General features: G+C 41.1%; 1 protein-coding gene across 1 annotated transcript in view; it reads left to right on the top strand.

Annotated features, from left to right (window-relative positions):
* The first annotated feature begins 1,697 nt into the window (after nt 1-1,697).
* The window catches only part of TWIST2 (twist family bHLH transcription factor 2), a 71,025-nt gene continuing 45,194 nt past the window's right edge, over nt 1,698-27,528 (top strand). Inside the window, exon 1 of the mRNA XM_032771217.1 lies at nt 1,698-2,416. Within this exon, the coding sequence (XP_032627108.1) occupies nt 1,896-2,378 (483 nt within the window). The 5' untranslated portion in view covers nt 1,698-1,895 and the 3' untranslated portion in view covers nt 2,379-2,416. The remainder of the gene's footprint in view (nt 2,417-27,528) is intronic.

The raw sequence follows: 27,528 nt of genomic DNA on the forward strand, positions 1-27,528 counted from the left end.
CCCAAAGGGGAAAGTTGAGTCCCTGGGTCTCCCCATCTCCTAGTGAATACCTGGGACCCCATTCCCCCATCAGCACCCCATTGTTCACCCCTATAAATACCTGGCATCTGATCCCCAGCGTTCTGTAATTATTCCTATTACTGTCCCATTACCCTGGCATTACCCCACTGCTCTTCCCACCTCTTAGAATTAACCCCATGCTGCATCCAAGGGTCCCCATCCCTCTCCACAGACCAACCCCCATTGTTCCTCCTCATCCCTCTGTAACCCCCTCATTTTCACCCCTCAGCTAACCCTGCACCCAAAGATGGACTCTGCTTCTGGCTTTTGCTTTTCCAGATGAAGTTTCTGGTTATGGGACTTGACTTGTATGGGGAAACATGAGGGGAAACCGAATTTGTTTCCAGTCATTCAATTTGCATTATTATTTTAGAGATCTATAACTCCCCTTGATAGAAATCCTTCTAGTTCAAGCTCTGAGTTTTAAAACAAATCCCCTCTCCATTATGTTTCTGTTGCCTAGGAAGATCCCTCCTGTTTGTAAGGTGTGAGAGAGAGTAGTGCAAAGGAAATCTGCACCCATGCTTTTAACAAACAGTTTGCATACTATCTATTTTAAAAAAATCCACTAGGATATTGAAACACCCATATAAAGTGCACCCAGCATGCTTTCAAAATACTCGTTTCTTTCAAAATTCACTACTTTGGTTCCACACTGTGCTATATATTACAGCTCGCAATGATGTATTTAAGTCCTTTTGGTTCTATAAAAATAATAAATACCGCTAATAATAATCCTGATCAGTTCAGATCATTGTGTCGTAAATTGCAGGAGTTGCTCTCATTTTGCATTAAAATAAAATCATTGACTTTCATCATTTTGATCACAGTTGAAACTTTGGGACTTAGCTAATTATTTCTGCCCTAGCACAGCACAAAGGTATGAGCTACTTCCCTAAGCTACTGTTAAAGAAGTGGCAGAATGAATGTCCTAAAGGCCGAAAAAATTAGGTGTTTTGTGTATTATAAGAAGACAGAGAAGCTGTTAAACTGAGCAAAGTGGTATAAACCTTATTACAAGATTGTCGTTACTGTGTGCACTCAAACAAGGAGGTGTAAGAGGGTGTCTGTCTGTTATTCCACTCATTAAATTTTAGATCAGAGGGTTGACATGAGTATTTAAGCAGAGCTCATTTGCAAGACTCATTCCAGGTACCAAGAAAATGCTTGTGCCATAATCTCTTGCAGAACCTATAGCCTGGTGATGCAGCCTGAAGTTTTGTCTCTCAGGCTGACAATAAACAGTGACATTGTCCTAATGCATTATCAGTGGGGGCTGCACTGGATACTTTAATGACACAGTGTCGCATGCTTGTTCAGAACCTAGACACTTTGCAAAGTTTACAAACAAAATAACCCCCACTGAATTAGCACGTGAAGGCTTCCCACAGCTGCAAATATACATGGAAAGGGGGAGAGAGGAGCGGTGGTTGCAAACTGTCTTTTATTGGAGGTGCATTCCCAAGATTTTAGTTAAGTGTAACATAAAACTGTGAAAGTTTAGCAGGAGAAAAGCTTTCCTCCCACTGGCCTGGCTGTCCAATCAGAAAGGAGCCCTGCACCTCCCTCACTTCTGACAACTATTTAGCAACTGAGCCCAGCTAAAGTTTCCAAAAAAGTTAGAATAACTTCCTCTCTCCAAGACCTCAGTTTTTGCACAATCCCGTCCTTGAAATAAGAGCCCTTCAAGCAACCTGGAAAACGTTTGGTCAGCAAAAAAACTCCTGTTTTTTTTCCAAAGGATCTGTCTCAGGAATTTAAAACACATTTAAGACACACTCACACCATATCAGGAGGGGGGAAAAGTCTCTTCCCCTCCCCTTCTTGCAGAAAGAATGGAAGAAAGTTCCAGTTCTCCTGTTTCCCCTGTGGATAGCTTGGGGACCAGTGAAGAGGAGCTGGAAAGGCAGCCAAAGAGATTTGGCAGGAAGAGGAGATACAGTAAGAAATCCAGCGAAGATGGCAGCCCCAACCCAGGCAAGAGGGGGAAAAAGTCCAGTCCCAGTTCCCAATCTTATGAAGAACTCCAAAGCCAGAGGATCTTGGCCAATGTCAGAGAGAGGCAGAGGACTCAGTCCCTCAATGAAGCCTTCGCAGCCCTGAGGAAAATCATCCCCACGTTGCCCTCTGACAAACTCAGTAAAATCCAGACTCTCAAACTCGCAGCCAGGTACATAGACTTCCTCTACCAGGTCCTACAAAGCGACGAGATGGACAATAAGATGACAAGCTGCAGCTATGTGGCCCATGAGCGGCTTAGTTATGCCTTTTCAGTGTGGAGGATGGAAGGAGCTTGGTCCATGTCTGCCTCCCACTAGCCAGTACCTGGGCAAAAGCAAATACAACTGCCAAAGAGGTAGGTACCTGGTTCTTTCTTTTTACTTCTAAGTGCATCTTATTGAATTCAGCCACAGGTCTCCTTGTTTTAGTGATAAAGCTTCACGTTGTCTATGCTATAATGTAAATATTAAGCTTGTTTTAAATGGGGAGCCCAAAATGTTATAGCCCTTTGAAAATCCAGCAGCCATCCAGAAAGGCAGAAAGGATTCAGATGATAAGCTAGACAGGGGAGAAAACATTTCTCTCCATCACGTCTCAATGATTCTCTTGTGTAGGCCACAAAAAACTAGATTAAAGGTCAAGATTACATTTGTTCCCCCTTCCACTCACCCCAATCTAAAAATAAGAGAAACTTCTAGGAAGTAAAACATATGATATGTTCAGATTTAAAATCAATCTGTTTATACACTGCTGCTGTCTTTTAAAACGTTTGCTACCAAAAGGGGAGCTGTAACATTGAATGGCGAATGGTGTGAAATTTGCAAGAGTACTTTTCTTAGAGAAGAATTTCAAAAGAGAGGAAAAAGCCAGTAAAACACACTGACAAGACCTGAAACAGCTGCTTGTTGGATTTGGTGTATGTCTGTGCTCTAAAAGAACCAGCACCTACAAAATAGGCTTTAAGTGTTTTTACAATTTTGCCATTTTGGGAAGCGGGGGGAGTCAGCTGATCCTGTGAAGAATAATTTCTGCTTTGATCTTTGTAACATTTTTGTATGATCAGTAGATGTTCTGAACTTGTTTATCTGTGCTGTGTCCACTTCCTTTTCCCCCCCTTACAAATAAAAGGCAAACCAAGATAGAACAAACCCATTGTCAAGTTCATATTCAGTTTCCCTTCCCTAGAGTAAAGTTAAGGCTGGTATCAAACTCTTAAGGACTTGAACATAGTTTCTTATTTATTCGGGGCACGGAACTCGTCCTCATCAGTTTCCATTACCAGAAAACAGCTTCCTCTTATCTTTCCTTTTTAATTGTGTTGGGGTTTTTGAGGGGTGGAAGAGTCCAGAGGGCAGAAGGGGGAGAGGAGGTGTGCTTAGGCAACCCCCCTAAATTATTCTAAATGATGTCATAACTTTACATTAATTAAGAAACACCTCACAGTCATCTATAAATCATGCAGTATTTCAGAGTTTACATATATTCCTATTGTTTGCATGCCTGGCACAGAACATCCACAGATAAAATACAGAACAAAAGACAGATAAGATGATCATAAAATTAAAAATATTTATCAGTAAACAAGGAAATGAAAGTAAGGGGACATTCACATTTTGTAGTACAACATGCAGCACTGTGAATGAAATTGGTTAATTATCCAGATGACATCAACTCCTTAAAAGAATAAAGAAAGAAGCTCAGGTTGGTCCATTAGCCAGAATTTTTTTTATACAAATCCATATTTGTTTTATCAATAACTAGGACACAGACAAGAAACTTGATGCAATTGGCAACATTTAATCTGAAATAGGCAATATTTAGGCAATAATAGGTAAAGGAGTAAAATGTAGATTTTAAACATTTTATACAGCATTTTAACAACTTTATGATTCATTTGTGTTTGAAATACTCTGTATTTTAATATCTTCAATAGAGTTTCTGTTACCCCTTCATGAAAACCTAGAAAGAAGATAGTTTCATTATTCTAAGAAGTCTATCCATCCCACACTAACAGGCAATTTAAATCTTTAAAGTTAACTACTTTTGTTATCACAGCCAGAAAAAAGACAGGTCTGCCCTGATACATATGTGGCTTTGCTGTAGCTTCAGCTGCAAACAACTGAACAAAGCAGCTTTTTCAAACAAACTAACTTTGGTTTATGAAATGCATTGCCTTTCCCTCGGTTAATATGGTTTTTAAAAGACTACGGCAGTAAGAAGGAGGGGGGGTGTCCTTTATGGGAATCTTCTGTTGTCTTTGTCAAAAACAGATGTAAAATGTCTCAAACACATATTTCTGCAGGAGTTTAGATTGGCCGAATACTAAACCTCTCCAATGGAACAATGCATTTATTCTGTTGTTTCCTAAATTATGTGCTGTCATTATCAATTTGTTTTAATCTCTTATCTACTGTATATCCTTCCCTCTACCTTCTACAGTACATTAGAGGCAGATAACGGTATTTCAACTTTTTTCTTAAAAAACAACAACGTTTCAAGTGCAGTGTCAACAGAATTAGAGTTCAGATTGGTCTGATGGGAAAGATACTGAATGTGAACACTAGGAGATAGTCCCTATATGGAGGAATTAGACAGTGAAGTTCAGGATTTCCTTAATAACAATGAAATAGCTAAATCTAGAGTTGAAAATTATTTGTATCCAAATAGAGCTTTGAAGAACACATTTAAGCGTATATAGCACATATTCATCTGGTTCATGCTTAACTGGTATACGGTATCTTTTCTGTAACCTGGCCTCCTAGCAAATGTTGGAAGTGATCTATTTGTTTCTTATTTTCCCTTACATGCTTAACAATTATTTCCTTTCATATAAAATAAACCAAAACCTTTCATTTTAAAAAAAGCATTTTTTTGTGGTGGCACTGTTGAAAACATTATTGCCAAAGAGCAGTGTGGCAAGTGTCTCGGTCAATCATTTATGGGCAGAAACAATTGTTTCTGCCATCCAACGCTACAAGCACCTCAAGAAACTTGTTGAAATTTGCAAGTGTGGCTTATCATTTTAGCATGGACTCCTGTGTGCATTTGTCCATCTGAGGAAACTTTGATGCACAAAAAGAACATTTGCTACACTGGTTGGCTGGAAGAAAAAACATAGGAAATGGCTAAACAAATTTGGGGCCTGATCCTGTATTTTGTAGAAATTCTGCAACTCTGAGGATTGTCACTATGAGACAGAATGAGGGATCAGGCACTGGTTACTAATTATATTACCCAAATTTCTTTGCTTTAGCCTGGGTTTTGAAAAGAAACAGGGAAGAAATGATTTCTCTTTGAAGAAGCTGAAGAGCCTGTTCCACAGAAAAATCAGAGGCTCTTTTTGATTAGAAAATCAGAGCCCTGGGAACTGGGGAAATGCCACCTGGCATTTGAGAATGCCAGTAAGTAGGTGACCATTGTTGACTTATCCAGCAATCAGAGATTTTTCTGTTCTGTTCCATGTAATTAAAGAAAACATATTCCTGTAATTTCACTTGACACAGCCACAACTTTTTCACTTCAATTAGCATATCAAGCTATAGGATGTTTAAATAAATATACAAATTCAGGCAACACACACTCGAGCACTCCAGCTGTTTACTACCTAGCACCTGCATACCTCACCTCACTCCACTCAATTATTTTTTTGGAAGCTAAAATGTCTGAGATGTTCCAAACAGTAGACAGTTTCAGAAAAAAAGATTCTTTTCCATTATTTCTTTTGGTAAGAAGCGTGGAAATATTGTACCTAATCAGAGGTGTCAGTAGGACAAGAATAAAAGCCAAAACTAAAGCAGTGTAACCTTGCAAGCACCAGCCAAATACACCTCTACCCCGATATAACGCTGTCCTCAGGAGCCAAAAAATCTTACTGCGTTATAGGTGAAACCGCGTTATATTGACCTTGCTTTGATCTGCCGGAGCGCGCAGCCCCGCCCCCTAGAGCGCTGCTTTACTGTGTTATATCTGAATTCGTGTTATATCAGGTCACATTTTATTAGGGTAGAGGTGCACTAATGATGATATAGTTCTACACCAGCAAGTTAGTAAGATCTGTTTGTCAACATTACTTTTTACATTTGAGTTACTAGTAAGGACGGTGGCGGGATTATATTTTTATAAAAGGCTGTATACGCTACATGAATTGATCCTTATATTATGAAAGCATTTGCCAACCTTGTTCATTTTGGAAGAAGTTTTAGTAAATGGGTATATTTTATAACACCCTGGTGATTGTTCCTTAAGATTTGACTATGACTTTAGGAGTTTCTTCAGTGGAAAAAGTGAGTAGACTGGTTAGCATCTCTATTTTGTTTTGTCCTTATAGAAACAAAACAATTTCTTCTGGAAACCACTCAAAGTGCAGAGCTGGTTAACTGTTGTTAACTGGTTGTATCATGATACTGTAACTAAATCTTTTTTTTTTTTTTTTCCAAAAGCCCCAATGTTTTTGAAATGCACCACTACAAATGTAAACATACTTATTTGACAGGAAAGTTTTTAAAGTTAGTATTTACATTAATAGGTTTATTTTTTACATGCTGGTATATTTAAAAGCCCTGCAAAATGCATTCTAGATGGTCTGTTTATGTTTGTGTCTTTTCTTGGGAGAGAGTAAATCTGCTACACAGTATCAACCAAATACATATTAGTCAACCAGCCAAAACTAATGTGAGACAAACCACCCAAATAAAGACACAAGAAAAAATACTGAAGAAAGCATGAAATGGTGTAAGAAGCCAATGTACTATGTATTATACATACATTCACAGCCACATTATACATATTCATACCCACATTCATACATGCATTCACACATACATGAAAGACCATTTTCTATCACCCATGATTCATGCTTCAGAATACCAGATGTACATTTCTTGATCATATGAAGTTAGAAAATATCAAGTCTGTGCACGATAGAGAGACATTTTGGCCTGAAACAGGAGGACACTTTAGAACAATGACAAACATTTTGTTATTCAACCTACTGAAGTCAATTCTGCTTTGAAAGTCCTGCCATGAAGGAGACACAAGGAAGGATCATTAAGGAAAAATATAAGTGTATACACTTTAGCTAAGTAGACCTAATTTCGTGGTCATTTGTCCTACATAGCTTCAAATTTAGAGAATACAGACTTCTATTTGTTAAAAATATAAATTGCAACAAGGAACTGCAGATCATCCTCATATTCTTTTTCTATATCTTCCTTCCTTTAGCTTTTGTTAGGCTTATTTCATACATATAGCAATAGATGGAATACTAAAACATGCTTGCTGGTCATTGCACCATCTTCTGTGCAACGGGGCAAGAATTGATTCTATAACTGCAGCTGAAATCTCTTTTGGTGACATATTGTGTGACTCTACATTTATAGCTGTAGTCTGCGACGCATTTCTGTGTGGCTTTGAAATCTCCATATCTAAAGTTTGTATGTCTCAGTTCAAGCAGAAGGACTATTTTCATGAGTCGGGGAACAGGTCAGAAAACACTACAGAACTCCAGAGTACAAATAGATCAGTGCACACAAGCAGGGAATTAAGTTGCCTTTTGGTGAAAGCATAGATTCTTTTGTAACTTTTTGAGTAGGCACCAAGTAAGAGCAGAACGCAATTTAATCGTAAAAAAACAGCTGTGCTGTTAGAAAGAAAACCCCAGAATAGCAGGCCAGATTCTCAGCTGGTGTAAATCGACATAATTGATAAACATCAGTTGAGAATCTAGCTGAACATCTCCATGGATTACTCTAAGTGACTGCAGAGTACTATATGCCAACGCTTATGATTTACTTCTTAAGGAAATTTAGAAGTGAGGAATAATGGGATGTTCTCCAGCTGACAAACGTCATCATAGTCATTAATTATTATCATGCTAGATTCAAATAGTAAAAAAGTCCACCCAAAAAAACTTTAGACCCCCCAACAATGAATTTGATTTACAGCTGAAGGTGATGACCACTCTGCAGTGAAAACTAATACTTACAAATAATGAATTAACTCAGGTAGTCAATAAATCCCTGAGATTGTCACACCCCCACACATGTACCCTCAACTTCCCCCCCCAAACCCCATCAAACATATTGGATAAAATGATCATAAACAGGTCAGTCGGGATTTTTGAAAGCTCTAACAAAGAAATCAGGAAGCCATCATTAGGCAGCCGAATTTTATTACTGTTTACTGCATTAGATGCTAACGGGGCTTTTCCATTTTCATGGTAACATATTATCCGCTTCTCACTTTATTCTGATGATGGCCCCAATCCTGCAATGAGGCTTCAATTAGGTTCTACAAGGAACTCCCTGAGCAGTTACAATTGCAGGATTAGGGTCTACATTTGCTCAACTCTCAGACATCAGTTTATCTGCGGCTCTGCGCTGAATCCTGTCCTTTTTATTAGACTTTTGTGGGAGCTTGACTTGAATACTGCAAGGCAGAGCCCTTGCTGAGCCTTTTATGTACATGAAAAATGTATGGGTCAAATTGTGCTCTTGATTACACACACATATAACCCAGCTGGTGTCAACGGGGTTGCGTGGATTCAAGAGAGTAGCCCTTGGCCCACAATCTTCACTTTTATTGGGGAGGAATTAAAATGGCTCTTCAACGTACATCTCTCCTCCTTTATATTAAACCAGGGCTTTCTTTTGGAAAATAGTGCAAGCCACTTGAACTTCCATGCAAATCACCAGCTTAGAGTCTGCTGACTCCAACATTTTGCCTTGTAAATAGAGCCTATTCCTGATCACACTGACACTGGGAAAAGCCAGAACAATCCTTTGAAATGTGGATTTGCATCCATGTAAGTGAGGATAGAGCCTAAAAGAAGTGTTGTTATATCCTGTGCAGCAATGGAGTCAAATACATGTACAGCGCCTAGCAAAATGGGGCTCTAATCCCTGATGGGGCCTTCTTGGCAGTACTGCAGTGCAAATCTGAAACAATCATAATAATAATATTGCTCATAAGTGTGACTTATAAATATATACCTGAGATTTTCAAAGGAGCTGAAGGGAACTATAGGCCCAACTACCACTGACTTTCCTTTAGAAGTCAGAACCTATATTTTTAAACTTTGGAGATATGGTTCTGAGAGCAAGGACTTTTTTGTTCAATAATTTTCATCTAGTCCAGTCAAGAGGCCAGACTGTATCTATTATAATGCTGTTGCAAATCAACTCCCCAAAGGGAACGTATGTTTTTCAACACAACAACGTCACAGTATGTTTCCTTCTTTCGCACAGCCTAGAGAAAGCAGAGCATTCGTACCTTGCTCGGTAAAGCATTCGATAGAAAATGTCTGTGTTATTTGTAGAAAAGATGATAGATTAAAATAAGTTGTAATGTGCGATGACCCTGTTATATAGTCTAACTGAGTCTGTGGAAAGGAAAAAGTAGCAGGTAGTTTGACTGCAGTTCTGTTGCTCTCAAAAGAAAAAGTTACTAGAGTTCTTCCTTTTGGGGAGCTATTTTGTAAACATGAAAACCTAAGTCTACAATTTAGAATTGCATTTCTGCTTCCTGAGGGGGACTTTTTGCATGTTCTGTTTTAATTTTGTAAGTTTCAATGCCAAAGGCACCCTGATATTGAACACATTTAAATCAACAAGTTATGTAAAGGCAGCACCTATGCAGATCTGGTTGTGCGGAGCACGCAGAAGTGATCAGAACAAAAAGAGAATTGCCCATTGGCTGCTTCTGCATATATACAACTAGAAATGAGCGACAGCCCCGCCTCCATGCCTTTCTCTTCTCTGCCTTTAAACTGCAGCTTGGAAAATAAAAAGGAGGCAGATGTCTGCTAGTTCAGTTTGTTTTACATTTACTGGACTAGTTCCAGTGAGCCTGTGCAAGCTTTAATTGAATTCTTAACAAGATAATTTTGTCTTGATAGCCACCACCCCCAAGAAAAAGTTTAGCATTTCCTTAAAAGATACAAGACCTGCCAAACATATGCTCTAAAATGTGCAATTAAGTTTCTGATCAATCTGACCACCAAAATTCTGTATGCCGTAATTTATGTGATCATTCTTTTGCTTTAAGCTGTTTGGATATACTTTAAAAATCAAATGTTTGTGTTTAAAATACAAACAAATCTAATTGCATAGCCAGGACAGACAGAGGGATCAAGTCTTTAACAGCACTCCTGTTACAAGTCAGCTGACCTATCATGGAAAATTCTGGAGAGTGAGTGAATTTAATTAAGAGAAATGGAAAGGAGATGTTTCACACTGTCACAGGGGACTCCCTGGGTTCTCCTCATCCAGATACACATCCAACCAATGGAAAGTGATTGCATGTTGCTTTTTACACATCAGACATCACCAAGATCCAAGTCTGGCAAGCGAATCCCTGGGGCTGGATCACTGCTCCGATGCAGAGCCGTGCTGACTTCAGCAGGGCTCTGCCCACATGCACTAGTTGGCAGGATTGGGACCAAAATGTACTCAAACATTCTCGAACTGTGCTGGACAGTAGGACGATCATTCAGTACATGCACACACACACACACGACTTTTCCTGTGTCTGGCTTCAGAGCCCAACACTAATCACAGCTATATCACAGCTCACAAGTGACTCCAACAGCCTGTTGACTAAAAACACAGTAGTACCCCATTCTGGGAGGCAGTCTTCTCTCTCTTTCACTCCCATCCCTTTCACATACATCCCACACACCTCCCAAGAGCGAGCTTAATTCAAGGCATAAATGGCAGCTAGGAAATGTATTACTGTATTATGGAGCACAAAACAAATTCCTACACCAAAGATATGCATAAGTAAAAGAGGAGAACTATGGAATAGTTAAAAAAAAATCACAGATCAGGTTAGAAAATACCATGATCAATTAAAAAAGAAAGCGTGGTCTTAGCAGACTCATGAGACAGACTTGAGAAAAACGTATTCAACTATGCAGCTATATATATAGTGCTACAAACACAAGCCTTCCTAGGGGCACGTAGATATCACATAACATTGCTATCCTTTGCATCAACTCTTAACAATTGTGTACTAAGTCAATAATGTCCCTGTTCCCAATCTGCCTGCTGTTTGTGTGCCAACTGAAATGGAACAACTCTGCATTTGAATCTATGTAACAATTCGGATAATAACTGTATTGCAGTATGTACAGTGCAGGAATTGTTTAGATACTTTGGTGATCAGTGCTGTAGAAAACCTTAGGATAGATATACTAGTAAGCATATCTGTGACTTGCCCCTTGAAACACAAATGTCTGACTCTCATTTGTGATGCTAATACAGGGGTCAGAAACCCATGGCACGAATGCCAAAGGCAACATGTGAGCTGATTTTCAGTGGCACGCTGCTGCCGGTCTGGGGTCCCAGCCGCCGGCTCTGGGGGCTCTGCTGCTGGCCTGGGGTACTGCCCGCCGGCCCCACTCAGCCTGGTGCCAGTCCGGGGTTCAGTCTAACAGCCCCTGTACATGTAAAATGTATTACACATGAAACCTGAAATTACAGTGACTAAATGAAGACTTGGCACACCACTTCTGAAAGGCTGCCGACCCCTGTGCTAATGATATGACAAATCTTTATCTCTTAACAATGAATCAACTCCTACTGCCTTCTCCTTACCTACAGGTCATGCACTTTGGTTTGTGACATCATAACCTTCTCTACAGCAATCAATTGCAGGGCCGCCCAGAGGATTCAGGGGGTCTGGGGCAAAGCAGGGGAGCTGCAGCGCTTGTACTCAGCCGGCGGCTGTCCGGGTCTTCAGCAGCATTTCAGCAGTGGGAGGCCCTTCAGTTGCTCCACATCTTCGGCAGCACTGAAGGGCCCCCCGCTGCCAAAATGGTGCTGAGGACCCGGACTGCCGCAGGGCCAGGGCTCGCAGGGCCCCTGCAGGACCTGAGGCGAATTGCTCCACTTACCCACCCCTCTGGGCAACCCTGACCACTTGTGATATGATATACTGAGTCTGAAGGGCAAAATAAGCTCTTAAAACAAAAATCCTCTTTTGGCAATAAAAAAGGGGGAAAGGACTATAAGAAAATAGAATGACAGCTAAGCAGACTTCTCTCTAAAGCCAATGTCAGGCGTCAACTAGTTCTTAAGCTCTCTAAACATAAAGGGCCACATTCTGCCATTCTTCCTCAACCCTTCATCCTCAAGCAGCCTCATTAAAAGCAGCGGGTTACTCAAGGTACAAGACACTACCTAACCTGAGTAAGAGAGGCACAATCAGGCTCCAGATGATGCACCACATTTATGATGATATAAAGACTAGCACCTGGAACGTTGTTACTGGATCCCAGCTCTTCTCCTAGCGCATTCATTCTGGTTTAAATCCAATGCACTAGTTCAGATTGTGCAATAATTACAACAGGATTGAATCTCAACAGCAAATTATTTCTCCAGGGATTGTGGCATTCTTTGGGATCCGTTGTAGCTGACTGGCTGTAAAATTATCAGTAAAGCACGCAGCGGTTTTGATAATGAATCCTGAACTCAGGCAGGAACCCTAAAGAAAAGTTTCAGTTCAGAAGTTGCCACCTATCTACTAATAATTTAGGGTCAGATTTTTAAAAGTGTTTAGGTGCCTAAAGGTGAAAGAGGCAGCTGGTGGGAATGTCAGTAGTGCCTAAATGAATTAGGCAACTAACTCCTATTGAAATCTATGGCAATTAGGCACCTAACTTGCCTAGGCATTTTTAAAAATCCCAGTAGTGTCTAAATATCTTTTAATATCTGTCCGTTAAGCATTTCACTGCTGGTTCTCTGTGCTGCTGTATTGTACGGTATACCCCTTTGAGATCCCAATGAAACACTGGGCCAGGTTCAGAAAAGCATCCTTATTCAGTGAGGTCGCTCATGTACATGCCTCAGTGCTTTCCTGAATCGAGGCCATTATTATTACATAATATTTATACTGCAGCAGCCACAGCTGCAGGCCCCAGTCAGTCTCAGGTCAGACAGTCCCATTCGCTCCAGTGACATGAGAACGCTCATGCCACAGGGCAGCCTGTTTGTTTCTGGGGGTGCAATGATTTTCTAGAATAAACGCTGCCACTTGAAGAGAGACTCTGATTTGATAGGGCATGAGAAGATCAGGGTTGGGGGATCAGATTCATGTTTGTATGAGGGTTACCAGAGTGGGGACATGGTCTGTGACTGGCGCCCCTAGGTGCTGACACAATAGAAGTAATAATGATCATCAAGGCATACTTAGTGGCAGCATGAGGTACACACTTGAGTCTTTTCTATACTCAAATATTGTACCACTGTAATGATACAGTTAAAACAGTATGAACCACCTGGCGGGGACACAGTTGTACAGTATAAAGGTGTCTTATACCTGTATAGCTTATCCCTGTATATAAGACATACCCATACAATGCACGTTATAATGGTATGATGACTGTGACCACGCTTGGGATTGTACCAGTATAACTATTGTGGTGGGCAAAAAAGAAAATTACACTCCTAGATGATATTGTTATATCTGTACAAAAAATGTGGGTACACCGGGCTTCAGCATGTTAAAACAGCGTTAACTCCCTGTCACTCTTACACACACACACCAGGACACAGTCATTATGGACCTAGTCTGAAAAACTACGGAAGTCATTGCGGGTATTTCTGTTCATTTCATTGGACTTGCGAGTTCTTGCAAACCTCTCATCCTCTCCCTGCCAAACACACTGCAGAGCTGAACTTCTTCCAATACAGCATTAACCTAACAATTTGTCAGCGTGCCACACACACTGGAGGCTATTCATGCAAACAACTGATGAAGATCAGACCAATTTCTACTCAACTAAAATGTTGGTCATATGCTGTACCAGCAGCCATGGTATTTAAGATGCCAGAATATACCACCATGAAGAAAAAAAATCTCAGAAAGATTCCAGTACATAAAACAAAAATATAGTATAAAAATAGATCAAATGCAACACACCATGCATCACATTAAACACTGTTACTGGAGATTTGAGGTGTTAGCTTTTAAGATGACTACATTGTTGTGTCTGATTTGGTAAGGAAACATCTAATACCGTCAGTTCATCTTAATCCCTCTACTTTTTAGAGTAACAATACTGCAGTCTGTCTGCACTCAGAGCTCCCAACTTTCTCAGTGGGGTTTTATGAATATTTTGCAGTTTTCACATCCTTTGCAATGAAAAGGGCTATTTAAATCTAAGATTCTATTATCATGAATACTGACACTAAATAATACAAGGGCTTCTATCATGCATTGGACTTTCACATGTCCAAAATGTTTCATTTTTCAAAGGAACTGTAGTACCCGTGTGTGGCTGCACTTTCTGATGGGATTTCAAGAAGAGGAGAAATTAAATTACACTTATGCTTTGACTGAGGGAGAGCTAGGTGGTGCTGCAGTTCAAAACACTGGTCTTTGAACTGTAGCGACCTGGGCTCATGATCCAGTTTAGGTCACAAGTGAAAACGTGCTCTAAGGATATCTTCCTCATGATCAGCCACCCTTATTAGAAAACTCATTGCACAAGGCAGTATTTTGAAAGGGCCTCAGATTTGTTCTGAGAGATGCAACAGCCTGATGTACTGCGAGGGCACCTGAATGCTGTGACACCCACACACCATCCTGCACCGAGGGAATAAAATGCAAACATCATAACAGAGAATGTCGCAAAACAATCATTTTGTCCAATAGGATAAATCCAAATAGATGCCCACTCTGTTAGGTTTAAGTATTTACCTGAACTATACACAGAGGATAAATGACATTGGATTTTCAAAATTGAATTAGATATGTAAGTTCCATTTTCAAAAGCGGCTTAGGATCATAGAATATCAGGGATGGAAGGGACCTCAGGAGGTCATCTAGTCCAATCCCCTGCTCAAAGCAGGACCAATCCCCAGACAGATTTTTGCCCCAGATCCCTAAATGGCCCCCTCAAGGATTGAATTTACAAGTACTTAGGTACTTAAGCACCCAAGACCCATTGATTTTCAATGAGACACAGGAAAATGTTCAAGAGCGCCTAAGTCCATTAGGTGCTATTGAAATATGACCTCTAGCCTCTTAAGTTCCTTTTGACAATGGGACCAAGGCATTTTTGAAAATTTTACCTATTTAACACTTCGCTGTAAACTATGTAAGAACTGAACTACTACCTGCATTTTTTAAAAAACAATGCGATAATTTATTTTTCTTTTATTGGCATTTGGTTGATTGTTTTCAACTATCAGTACTGAACCACGTTTATTATAGTTTAAAACTTCATGAATCATTTTCTCCATATTTTAAATTAAATATAACCGATGGCATATTTACAAAGTAATTAGTAATTCTCTATCCATGCTGGCTCCCCCACTTTGTGTGTGCTGCTGTATATTGTGTGCCTATTTCCCAATATTTTAAACTCACCCACAGCACAACTCAGCTGTCATACAGTTGTATCTACCCAAATGGATTCCATATCCTTTCAAATTCTTCCATTTTATCCTCCGCTACACAGAAAACTGATTTATGAGATGTAGTTTTAATTAAATCTGATTAAAACCTCCTTTTTTAGTGAGAAGACCTACTTCCCCCTAGTAAAACTCTTTTCACCACCACTTAACTGATCAGTCTGCTGCTTTTACCTCTTATTGCAGGCACAATGATCAATGGCATACACCGCTGAAAGATTTCAGAACCATTGACTGCAGTTATTTCAGATGCGCCATTCCAGTACATTCTGTTTGACAGCCACCAAACATAAGTTTGTAAGATCTTCAGGGGAGAGATTCTATCTTCACATGTTTGTACAGCACCTAGCACTTCCTCTGGGAGCTGCCCTAGTATAAATAACTGCACTCTCTTACATTCTATCTAACATCCCCAAATCTGCCATTTCTTACACTACACCTTATTCACATGCCCTCAAAAGTCTGCTTTTCTCTGTCTGCAGCATTATGTAAGTCATTTATTATTGTTATTAATAACAATGTGTAATTCGTAAGCCCAAGGCCCCTTAGCTCAGATGTGCTTTTTCAATGAAGTATTGTTCCCTAACTGAATTTTCTAGCTGGGCTTATTGAGATCCAAGAGGTCCGATGTCAGTCAGTAGCAAGCAGAGATCACAACTAAGGTCCTGTTGCTTGGATTTTTCACTCTCCTAGTTAAACTTCCTGGCTTCCTTAATGAGAATCGGAGAGCGGGGAATGTAAAGATCATTCTCCCCCTCTCAAGCCCACACCAGCTTGGTTTGTAGGTTATAGCTCATAGATTCCAAGGCCAGAACGAATCACTGTGACCATCTAGTCTGCCCTCCTATACAGCACAGGCCAGAAACCTGCCCCACAATCATTCCTAGAGCAGATCTGTTAGAAAATCATCCAATCATGATTTAAAAATTATCCATAATGGAGGATCCACCATGGCCCTTGGTAAACTGTTCCAATGGTTAATTCCTCTTAAAAAGAAACATTGATATTATCTGTCAAAATCCTGCCAAGCCTAATTATAGTGAAGTGAGAAGTGGTGGTGTGTAATGGGAACAGCAGGCAAAACCGCTAGGTTCTAGTCCCAGGTTTGCTCTCACTTGCTGCTTGTCTTTGTCACTTACCCTGTTTCTGCTGCATAAACCCTATCTGGGGTTGGTCTGAGAGTCTCATAAAACACTGCAGAGAGAATTTTATTTCACTGTAGCATCCTGACATCCAGTTGCTGATAGAGCACCTGCTGCACCGCAGCCTGAGAGAGTTAATTCAAGCAATCTGCTGGCCAGCAGAAGTGTGTGAGGGGGTGCCTCAAAGGGCACTCTCCTTTTCTAGCTAGCTCACCTCTTGCATACACTGCACTAATCACCTGTATCTGCAGCACACCACAGAGGGAACCCATTTAAGGAATGGGAAAAAAGTGTAAACCTGTCACGCTTAGAGTCCTAAATTATTTCGACCGTGAAAGGTACCTAAGGGATTTGCACACCCATTTTTCATTGGTATGGGAATTGGGCACCAAAAACTATAGGGACCCTTTAAACTCTCAGTCTTAATATGGGAACAAAAACTATTTAATCTCAACAATGCTTGTGCTGATCTAGAAAAGGGGGCTGTGTAGTGATTGGAAATCACTACTAGGCACTTTTCTGCCCTCGCGCTGAAGCTCCCACCGTGCAAAGCAAATTAGCCTGTCTGGCTCCCAATGGAACCAGAATCAGATAGGAAAGAGGGGACATCCCCTGAATCCCAAACGGAAAACGCTTACATTGAAAAAGAAGGGGGGGGAGGGGGAATACCTAGTTGACAACAAGAAAAGTGTAAAAATCTCACTGCCAATTCCTGAACAGCTGTTCCTTCTTCACTGACAAGTCGTGTGACCCTTGAGATGCATGTTAAAAGCAAGTAGAAGGTGCCATAACTGCCACATTGCTTGTACTAGTCCTCCCTCTTGGAGTGACCTTAAAGAAACAGTCACACCCTAACAGCTATATGAGCATTAATACTTTATACAATGAGCTAAAAAGAAAATGATCGGTGACCTCTTAGACATCATCCCCCCCAACCCCACCCCCAATCTCAGACATTGTAGGTCTGGTTTCTAATATGGCTCAAGGGGAAAAGTAATATACATTGCGCTGCATCGCAGTGCCTTTTCTAGCATCCAACTAACATACAGAAGTAACAGTAGCCCCATTTGTTCTTACAGTAACCCACAGGCAAAGGGTCTACCACAGGGGTAGGCAACCTATGGCACACAAGCTGATTTTCAGTGGCACTCACACTGCCTGAGTCCTGGCCACCAGTCCAGGGGGCTCTGCATTTTCATTTAATTTTAAATGAAGCTTCTTAAACATTTTATAAACCTTATTTACTTTACATACAAAAATAGTTTAATTATATATTATAGACTTATAGAAAGAGACCTTCTAAAAAGGTTAAAATGTATTACCGGCATGCAGAACCTTAAATTAGAGTGAATGAATGAAGACTCAGCACACCACTTCTGAAAGGTTGCCAACCCCTGGTCTACAGCACACCTTCTGGGCCCAAATTCCCCCCGATGGAAAAGGATGCAGTTCCACTGACTTCAGAAATGCTTCATCACTTTATACCAGAAGAGATTTTGGCCCTTTATTTCACTGCTTCTACTGAACCATTTTTAGTGGCTTATAAAAATGTTAAAACTATTAGGGAAGAAATCAAAATTCAAAATGCACAGCTAAGGAGAAAGACCTGTCGAGCAGAAGGAAGCCTAGCGGAGTTCCGGGGGATTGGGTTCAGTGGAGGAGCAGAGGAAAAGAGAACTCCTAAAATGTTAGTTGCTTGCAGTGTTGTTGTAGCCATTTCGGTACCAGGATCCTAGAGAGACAAGGTGGGTGAGATCCTATCTTTAATTGAACCAACTTCTGTTGATGAAAGAGACAAGCTCTCAAGCTTTCAAGACTGAAAAGCTCTGGATAGCTCCAAAGCATGTCTCTTTCACCAACAGAAATTGGTCCTATATAAGATATGATCTCCTCCACCTTGTGTCTCTCATGAAACATTAGTGTCGGTTCCAGACAATAGTTAGTAGAGCTGGTTAGAAAATGCTATTTATTTCCTGCAAACAATTTTGAACGAAAGGAAACATTTTTTGTTTTGTTCACATTTTCTCATTTTTTAGACAAAACAAAAACTGAAAATTGAAACATTTTTCAGGAAAAACCCATCCATTTTCACTTTTTCTCTCTCTCCCCTTTCTTGCACTGGAATATCATCCAGTTTAGTGCTTCATTGAAAGTGGAGGGGGGGGGAGGGAACAAAATTTCAACCAATTGTTGAAAAAATCAATTTTCCTCAAAATAAACCTATCAATGTAAATTTGTTGATCAGCTCTGACTAGGATGGTGTTTTATCTTCCAAATACCAATGGGAACAGAACAGGTCCGTTTATAGGATAAGTGGTTACTTGATATCCTCTCTGACAGTCTGAAAGGAGTCTTCTTGACTGTCCTCCCCCTGATCCACAAATATAATTAAACAATATTCCTTCATTTTCCAGCAGGTTAATATTCTACAGCCTCACATGCTCACAATTTAAAGGTGGCCAAATATCCCAGCAACAGCACATCCTTAAAGAGAATACAGAAAACAATAGCAGAGAGTCCACACGCTCTGTCTTTGTGGCTCCACATTTCATGCTATCTTAGCTTTTGCTGCCTACTTTATGCCGCACCGAGCACTAGAAGGCAGAGTGCATTGTCCGAATGGATGGCACAGACTTTATTATTGCCCAGGCAAAGGACACATTTGTTGCAAGCATATCAAGAAACTATTCGTTACCCCAACCAGAAATACATTGCTTAGCTCTGTGATCAAGATCTCCTTTACTGCACAGCAAGCGGAACCTAAATTCTGCAACCAGGTGCCTACATCCTGCAGCAAAGCAATCAGTCCAGTAGCCTCCTGTGTTCTTTATTTTGGGGTGGTGGAGTTAAGATGAGTGGGGGAAGTTTATACTTCTCAGAGATACAATTAGAAGCTGCCTGTTACACAGGAAGGCAGCACTACAACGATTCAAATCTGAAACGTTTTCTTGCAAGCCAGAAGGGCTAGAAACAATATTTCTCTGTTTACTTTTTAAATTAAAACATAGATTTAGTAGCACAATTCTACAGCAAGTCATGAATTCTATTGCAAATACCACAGCCACAAAATCATAGAAGACATGGAATTCTGCGTATAATAGAAAATAACAGACTCTGCTCCTCTGTGCTTGGATAGCAAATAGAAATCAACCTTCTCAACAATTTCCTCTGATCACAACCAGCGCAGGTGCTTAACTGAGACAAATTCTTACAGCCTGCCCTCCTGGTCTAATTTACACCAGGGTACAACAGAAGTAATTCCACTGAACGCCAAACCAGTGTAAGTCTGGCAGAAGTAAGATGAGCACTGGGCCCTATAGGACTACCAAGAATCTAATAAGAAAAGTGTGCCCTCATTTTGAAGCATGTCAGTACACTAACATAGGGTTACAAAATATGGTTTCAAGTCATGTCACATGACTAAAGTAAAAGTATCTAACGGGTCAGGTATTAAAAAAAGAACTACAAGTGACAAATTCAGGTTATACATAAGCAACATATCTTGTTTGTGAACATCTGCTCTTGTGATGTGCTGTAGTAACTAAGCAGATCAGATGACCACAAGAAATAAGCTATGCTCTCATAGTGAACACCTCACAAGAACTTACACAGGTCTCAGGCTCCTTTATAGTACAGCTGGATACTGATAACCCGGAGCCTGGTGAAAGAATTTTAGCTCCGTAATTTGTTCCTCAGATTAGTCACATTTTATTCCACTCTAGATGACAGATCCTCATTCTTTTTAAGCAAAAAAGAAGGAAACCGTTTCTTTCTGTGCCCCTTACACCTACAGTTGTAATGGTGCATACCACAAAGTGCAGTGCATCCTCTCACGGCATCCATTCTTATCTAGGGTGACCAGATATCCCGTTTTTATAGGGACAGTCTCAGTTTTGGGGACTTTTTCTTATATAGATGCCTATTATCCCCACCCCCTGCCCCATTTTTTCACAGTTGCTATCTGGTCACCCTATTCTTATCGCAATCCTGAGACTTGTGCGTGTGAATCATAGACGCGAAATGTGCTTATGCTCTGGAAATACAACCCCCTTTGGATGGTGCCTATTTTGTCTGTTTTAACACACTCACTGCACATGTAACTCTTCTGTCTAGTGTCATCAATTTTCTAGGGGCTCCTTCTAAAGACTTAAACACCACCGCTTGAGACCCTACCCAGAAACCTGGGAAGCTGTGTATGCTCCTCACAGGTCCTTGACAGGCAATGCTTCCCTCCTCACATGCAGTAAGCTCAGGGGTTTAAAACAGAATTTGATTTGGGAGAGGGGCAACAGAATAAACTTGGCAAAGCCAGCAATTAATAAACTAATAAGACTAGACAAGACTTCTCCTCCACCCCAGGAGTCCCAGCCTCAATCATCCTCTGGCAGTTATAAGTGGCTGATGTATTCTAGCCCCTTCACTCCTCCTCACTCATAGTTTGTTAATAATAATTGGAGCTATACATATCTCCTAGAACTAGAAGGGACTTCAAAAGGTCAGAGTCCGGCCCCCTGCCTTCACTAGCAGAACCAAGTACTGATTTTTGCCCCAGATCCCTAAGTGGCCCCCTCAAGGATTGAACTCACAACCCTGTTGTCCAGAGTTTGTGGGGTCAAAGGATGCTGGCTGGTCCTGCGACCCCACCACAAGACCCAGCTGAGGTGATTACAGCTTTAATTCCAGGGTACAGAGGCAAGTGACCTCTCTGCAGCTGAAGTCCAAGTTACCTCAGCTCAGCACCATTTGTCACTTTGAAGCTACCTCAACTCTGCACCACCCACTGTTTTGTAGCAGTCTCAGCTCAGCAGAGAGAGAGAGAGAGAGATCAGTCACATTTAGGATTCTCAAGTAGCCTGGCTCTCTGACCCAACTGTGCCCAAGAGCAGGCATAGTCAGGGTGACCAAAGACACATTTTTGTAGATCTCTTATCCCTTCATTTCTCAACAGGGTCAACTGCATTTTAGTGCCCCCAAACTCAAAACTTCACCTTATTGTAATCCAAACGCCCCAAACTGTCATGTAACTGAAATGCAAACATTTCAGTCCTTTACTCTGGCTCACCAACAGATGGCAGCAGAGAGCTCCCTGCCCATGCAGAGTTCTCAGGCAGCTATAGGCTGCTTTTCTCTGTTCACCAACAGGTGTCAACAGCGAGCTCCCAACTCTCTAGGGCTTCAGGGTATCCACAACCTGTCAGCTGGATGAGTCCATTTTTTTTTTTTTTGCCAAAACTGTTTTTAAATAGAAAATTGGGTTTTTAACTAAATTAAAATGAAAAACTGAGCACCTGAAAACTGAATTTTGGCTGAAAAACAGAAGATTTCAATTTGGAAATGCTGCAGCCACATCACTCCCATGATGCAGTGGGGCAGCTAACCAAGAGGGGACATTATGGTGCATCACTGGAAATGTATTCTGGCCAGGCAGCCCCGCTCATAGAGGAGAACGGGGCCATGAGGCACCCAAAAATACAACTCACATAAGGCACTGCAGCAACATTTCAGAATCAAAATGTCTGATTTCCTGCTGGAATTTTTCCATCGTGAATTTCTTGCCAAAATTAATTTTCATTTTGTCGTCATTTCCACGGAGAAAAAAATGCTTTGTCCAACCAGTGCTGTCAGCCCAGCAAATTCAGTCTGGGCTGAGAGTCAAACTGGGTTCTTTTCCTCTCACATCTCATCACCTGTTGTAACAATCTAAAAGCCAAATTCTCCTCTGGGTAAATCTCTGAATCCCTTATTGCCTTCAAATTGTGCCCTCACTTCTACCTTTACGAGAGTGGCTGTGGAATCTAGACTGAGAATTTCATAGTGTTTCAGGCCAGAAGAGACCACTAGATCATCTAATGTGACCTCCTGTATAGCACAGGCTAGCCAGCACCTGCCCCTGAACCCAACAACCATAATGAGGCCAAAATATTACAGCCCTCCCCTCAGGACACTAGACTATGATGTGCCACAGATGGAGAACAGGGCGGATCAAGGTGCACCAGTGCTCGAGGCCCCACAATGGCTAAGTGAGATATACCCAGATAATCCTAGCGAGTGACCCACACCCCACACTGCAGATGAAGGTGAAAAATCCCCAAGGTCACTGCCAGTCTGACCTGGGAAAATTCCTTCTCACTCCCACATATAGTGATCAGTTACACCCCGCGCATGTGAGCAAGAACCAGCCAGCCAAGCACCTAAGAGGGAAAGTGCTCAGTGCCACCTCAGAGACCCAGCCATGGCCATCTTGATGGTCTGCAGAGTCTTGATTACTGTTGATGGGAAGAACCCAGCTTGAATCTGAGTCCATATAAAGTATGCAGGGCTGGCAAAATTTTCAGAGCAATCTTTTAAAAGAAATGATTTTTTTTCATTTTATTCAAAAATTGTGGAAACATTTCTTTTTCCAATACAAAATGAACATTTCAAAAATGTACTTCATTTTCAGTTGAAAAAAATCACACAATTTGAAAGAAAATGAAAAATGATGTTTAGTTGAAAACCCACTTTCAAATGTTTTGACCGTCCAAGCACGGTTCTTGTGAGATCACTGAGAGGTGCTTGGAACCGCACAATAGAGGCACTGTTCAGAGTAGAACTGCACTTCAGTAGGCAGCTTTTCAAAACAGGCCCCTGGAATGGAAAAGTGGGGTAAGGCAACAGGCATAAATTGCCAAGTGTGTCACTGGCTCCAATGAACGAACGTGGCTAGCTGGCCAAACTATCAGGGAAGGCAATTCACTCACATCAGCTTGGCACTAGACCCAGAGCACTACATGGCTTGAAAAATGAGGGAGCACCTTGGAAGATGGCAGTCAGAAAAACAGCTATGGTGCCACTGTCATGCCTTGCCTATTATGCTTCAGGCTGCTAGGCAATGCTGCCTCTCTGTGTGTTTGTTTGATTCCCCTGAGGGCCACTTAGGGATTTCCTGCTGGCTTTGCTCTTGTCATCCAGCTGTTATCAGCTGTAGCATGCAGGCTCGTGTCCAATGTTCTACTGCTTTGCACATATCATCCCTCTTCTGCTTTTTCCATCCTGGTGACCTGGTAGTTACTTCCTGCTGTGGTGCTGCACACTCCCCACCACTGCTTTCTGGTCAGGACCAGCTTCCACCTAGCGCTGTAGTTGGTACAGTTATCCGAAGAAGGCTAATATTGCGTGCAAGGCATTGCTCTGAAAAGTCTCCTGGCTTGGATGTCAAACAAGACATTGCTCAAGACATTTAACCCCCATGTCTCAGTTTCCCTATCTGTAAAAGAGGAACGATAACACTTCCTTTGTCCCATCTTTTGTCTGTCCAGTTTGTAAGAGCTTTGGGGCAGGACAAACACAGAGAGATTAAGTGACAAGGTCACACAGAACGTCTGTACAGAGCTGAACCCAGCTCGCCTAGGTCTGATCCAGAAGACCACCCTTCCCCCCAACTAGTTATGCTTTTCGGGTGCCAAACTTACATTTATCTAATGTTTTAAGTTGCTTTTTAAAGCTGGTTAGGATTTGACCCTCTGGCTCCAAATAAACAATTGCTCTCTGCATGTATTTTAGTCTCCAGTTAATATAGCTGCATCTGTTTAGATGCATTTAACAGCTTTTCATTTCATAAATCTAAATTACAGATGTTCATTTCAAATTTGGAGAGAGATAAAAGCGAACAATGAGGTTAAACAGCTCAGTGTGAGTCACTCTAATAAGAGTTATTGCTGGTTTAGAAACATACTTGGGCTGTGAATGCTGAATGAAGGTTTCAAAGCCATTTACTTTTTGTATTCTAGCCCCTAAAACAAAGGTTTGAATCCGAAAAGCAAGAATCTGAAAACACTGCTGAGCAGCTAGTAAAAAAACGACCCAAAAGAGGTGACCTAGAGAGGAGAAAAACCAAGCAAACATGAAAGGCAAAAGACAGGCACACAAATTAACAAAGCAGATAGCAAAGAAAATGAGGATTGTAGGCTGTGCTGATCTCTGGGAACCCATCCAAAGAGCTCAGTAGAACAAACAGCATGAGCAAGGGCTTTCCAAACAAACAGGAAAATGGATTGCATGGAGCAAACTGTTTGTCATTTACAGTGTAATGACAAAAGCAAAGATGGGCTTGCATGGGCCTGCTCCCACTGGAGTTGATAGCAAGCGTCTCACTGGTAAGGGATCCAGCTCTGGAGGTGTGGTTTCCATTTAACAAACCCTTGGTCATGTTGCAGAGTTACACACTGAGGGGGGGAATTCCTTGATGTGCTGATAGTGTCTGTTTCATTAACCACTGTGTCAGACGCAAACCAGATCAGAGTCTCCATGGAGTGGGGACCCAGCTGCTGCTTGCTATGCTAGTGCATAGACCCAGCCTTGGCAACAGCAATTACACATAGTACTTTGCATCTTCAAACCGGTAAACATTAGCAAAGTGGCCCTTGTGCACATGCACAAGCAGGGCCAGCTCTAGGTTTTTTGCCGCCCCAAGCAAAAAAAAAAAAAAAAAAAAAAAAGAAGCAGCCGCCTCCAAGAGCACCCAGAATGCCATCTCTGAAATTGTGCTGCCTCAAGCACATGCTTGGTTTGCTGGTGCCTGGAGCCGGTCCTGTGCACAAGAGTGTTGTATAAGGAGACCATGTAAGGGGCATCATTGCAGCCCCTGTGCACGGCAGAGCACAGAGAATCCTCTGCCCTTACTATCGTGGGAGTGCATGGCAGATCTGAACAGTTCGGAAGGGGCCTACAGCTCTGCCACTTTTACACACTCACTACAAAATGGAGGAGCAACTCACTGCGCCCAGGATCTGCAATTCCACACCTGCTCCCTCCATTATGAACTATAACCAAATGGTACATGTAGCCCCAAGTAATTTACTAATTCACTTTAGTTACACATTCAGTACATACTGGAAGCACAAGGCTGAAAGCGAATCCTGGATAAATGGCATAACTCAGGAAAAGCATCCATGTCATTGCTAACGCACACGACATACATGTACAGTGTCAATGTATGAACTAACTTTGCAATATGCACATGAGCCAGGCTTCACACGCATGTTGGGTGAATATATGCCTCTATTGTAAAGATAGAATACGCACGCTTGTGTGTATTCTGTCTGTCACTCATCTTTGCTATTAAAGCCACTTCAACTTATGAAGACATTTGAAATATACGAACCTTGATTTCAAGACAGAGTTTGTGCAATCTGTCCCTCTTCAAAGTGCCAGGAGTGTAGCAATAGAACGACTGGCTTCCCTGTGATTTGAGTCAAGGAGTGGGAGTTTATAAGAAGGTCAGCATCTGCAGATCTCAGGGCACAACCCAGAGCCATCTGAGGTCTCACACTGAAGCAGAATTTCACTAAAAAGCCTGTGTAAGGTGTCCCAAAGAGTTAGATGGACTTTAAATTTCTGATGCTTTGGCATTCAGATCAGTGTGTTAAGAAAATGTCTAGTTCCCTTAAAATTGGCCAAATAAATTCCACCATTACATTGCATAAAATATGATTGCATATATATTTAAACCAGTTAAACTGACCAGATTTCAGGTCACAATATATATACTCTGTGAGAATATTTGGGTATAGATCAAATATTTATTTTAGGTTACATTTAAAGATGAGACCCGTTTCATTGACAATATGTGATGCAGCAAACAGGTAGAGTTGTAGGAAACAGATCTTTATTCACCATGCATAGCAGCCAGTGTTACATGGTAAAAGGTCTGTGTTTGTCCAATAATGCCTTAGCCCCATTTAAATTCCAGAATCCCCTCCCCGCATGGTGACACATCAGTCTAGGCCCCCTATGAAACCTGATACTCTTTCTCCAGTTCCACTCATCATGCTACAAGCCTATCAAATGGAACGGGACTTTTCACCTGCTTGCAGTTACACAAGTGCTTAACTACCTAGCTGAATCAGGGCTGAAAGTAAGAGGAATAATTCACTGTTATGAGTGAAACACAAATATGCAGCTGAGATCTGAGACTGAACAGTTGCTTCAATAGTACCCTAACCAAGTAGTTTAAATAATAATTCTGGCTTCTAGCAAAATGCATCTTGGGCCACATTTTCTAAACTGGCTGGCAAAATTATGGCTATTAGAGCTTCCATTTGTGTGGGCAAACAGGCACTTGAACATGCAAAAGAGACAACTGTAAGGTTTTGTGGCCAAATAAATGCAGAATTTCCAAGTACTTTTGAGGTAACCATTATTGTATGGGCATCTTTGAATGCACAGTTCATTGCCTGCTCATAGCTTTTTTTTTTTTTTTTTTTTTTAATATCATGTCTTACAACAGTCTCAGTCTTATCTGGTTTCTTAAACTTTTAACACCCCATGCAATAAGCTCTGCCAGTTACATATGCACTATTGTCAACCCCAAGCATTGAAAATTCATGAGTCAGGCTACAGATTGTCATGAGATTTTTTTTTTTTAAATCATACATTTGGAGTTCTTTTTATTTTGCCTTCTGGTGCTGAAATCTTTAGAGTTCATATTTTCAAGCTTTTCTGAACCATCATAAGGGGCGGAAACTTTTTTAAAAAGAAAGCTCAAATTATCACATTATCACCTGATTCCAGGACCTGAGGCTTGAAGAAAAACACTAAAATGTGAGGCTTGTGATAAAATTGAAAGCACTGATAACACTGACTAAATAGACACAGCAGGTCATTCTTTGCTGGAATAGTGTGAGGGGAGAACAAGGGAGAATCATCTGGAGGTCTATTCTTAAAAGCGTCTATTGGCATTGACCCTCCTTCCTTCACACCTGGTATTTACAGGAGACAGAATACACATAACAGAAGTGGGACACTGCATTCATCCTAATGTATGATGAGCACTTGGGAAAGATGAGCCTTTCCACAGAATCCATACAAGACATCATGGCTAGGATTTGCAAAGATGCCTCAGGGAATTAGACACCTGATTCCCACTGAAA

Source organism: Chelonoidis abingdonii, chromosome 10, assembly GCF_003597395.2.
Source record: "Chelonoidis abingdonii isolate Lonesome George chromosome 10, CheloAbing_2.0, whole genome shotgun sequence".
Lineage (NCBI taxonomy): Eukaryota > Metazoa > Chordata > Testudines > Testudinidae > Chelonoidis > Chelonoidis abingdonii.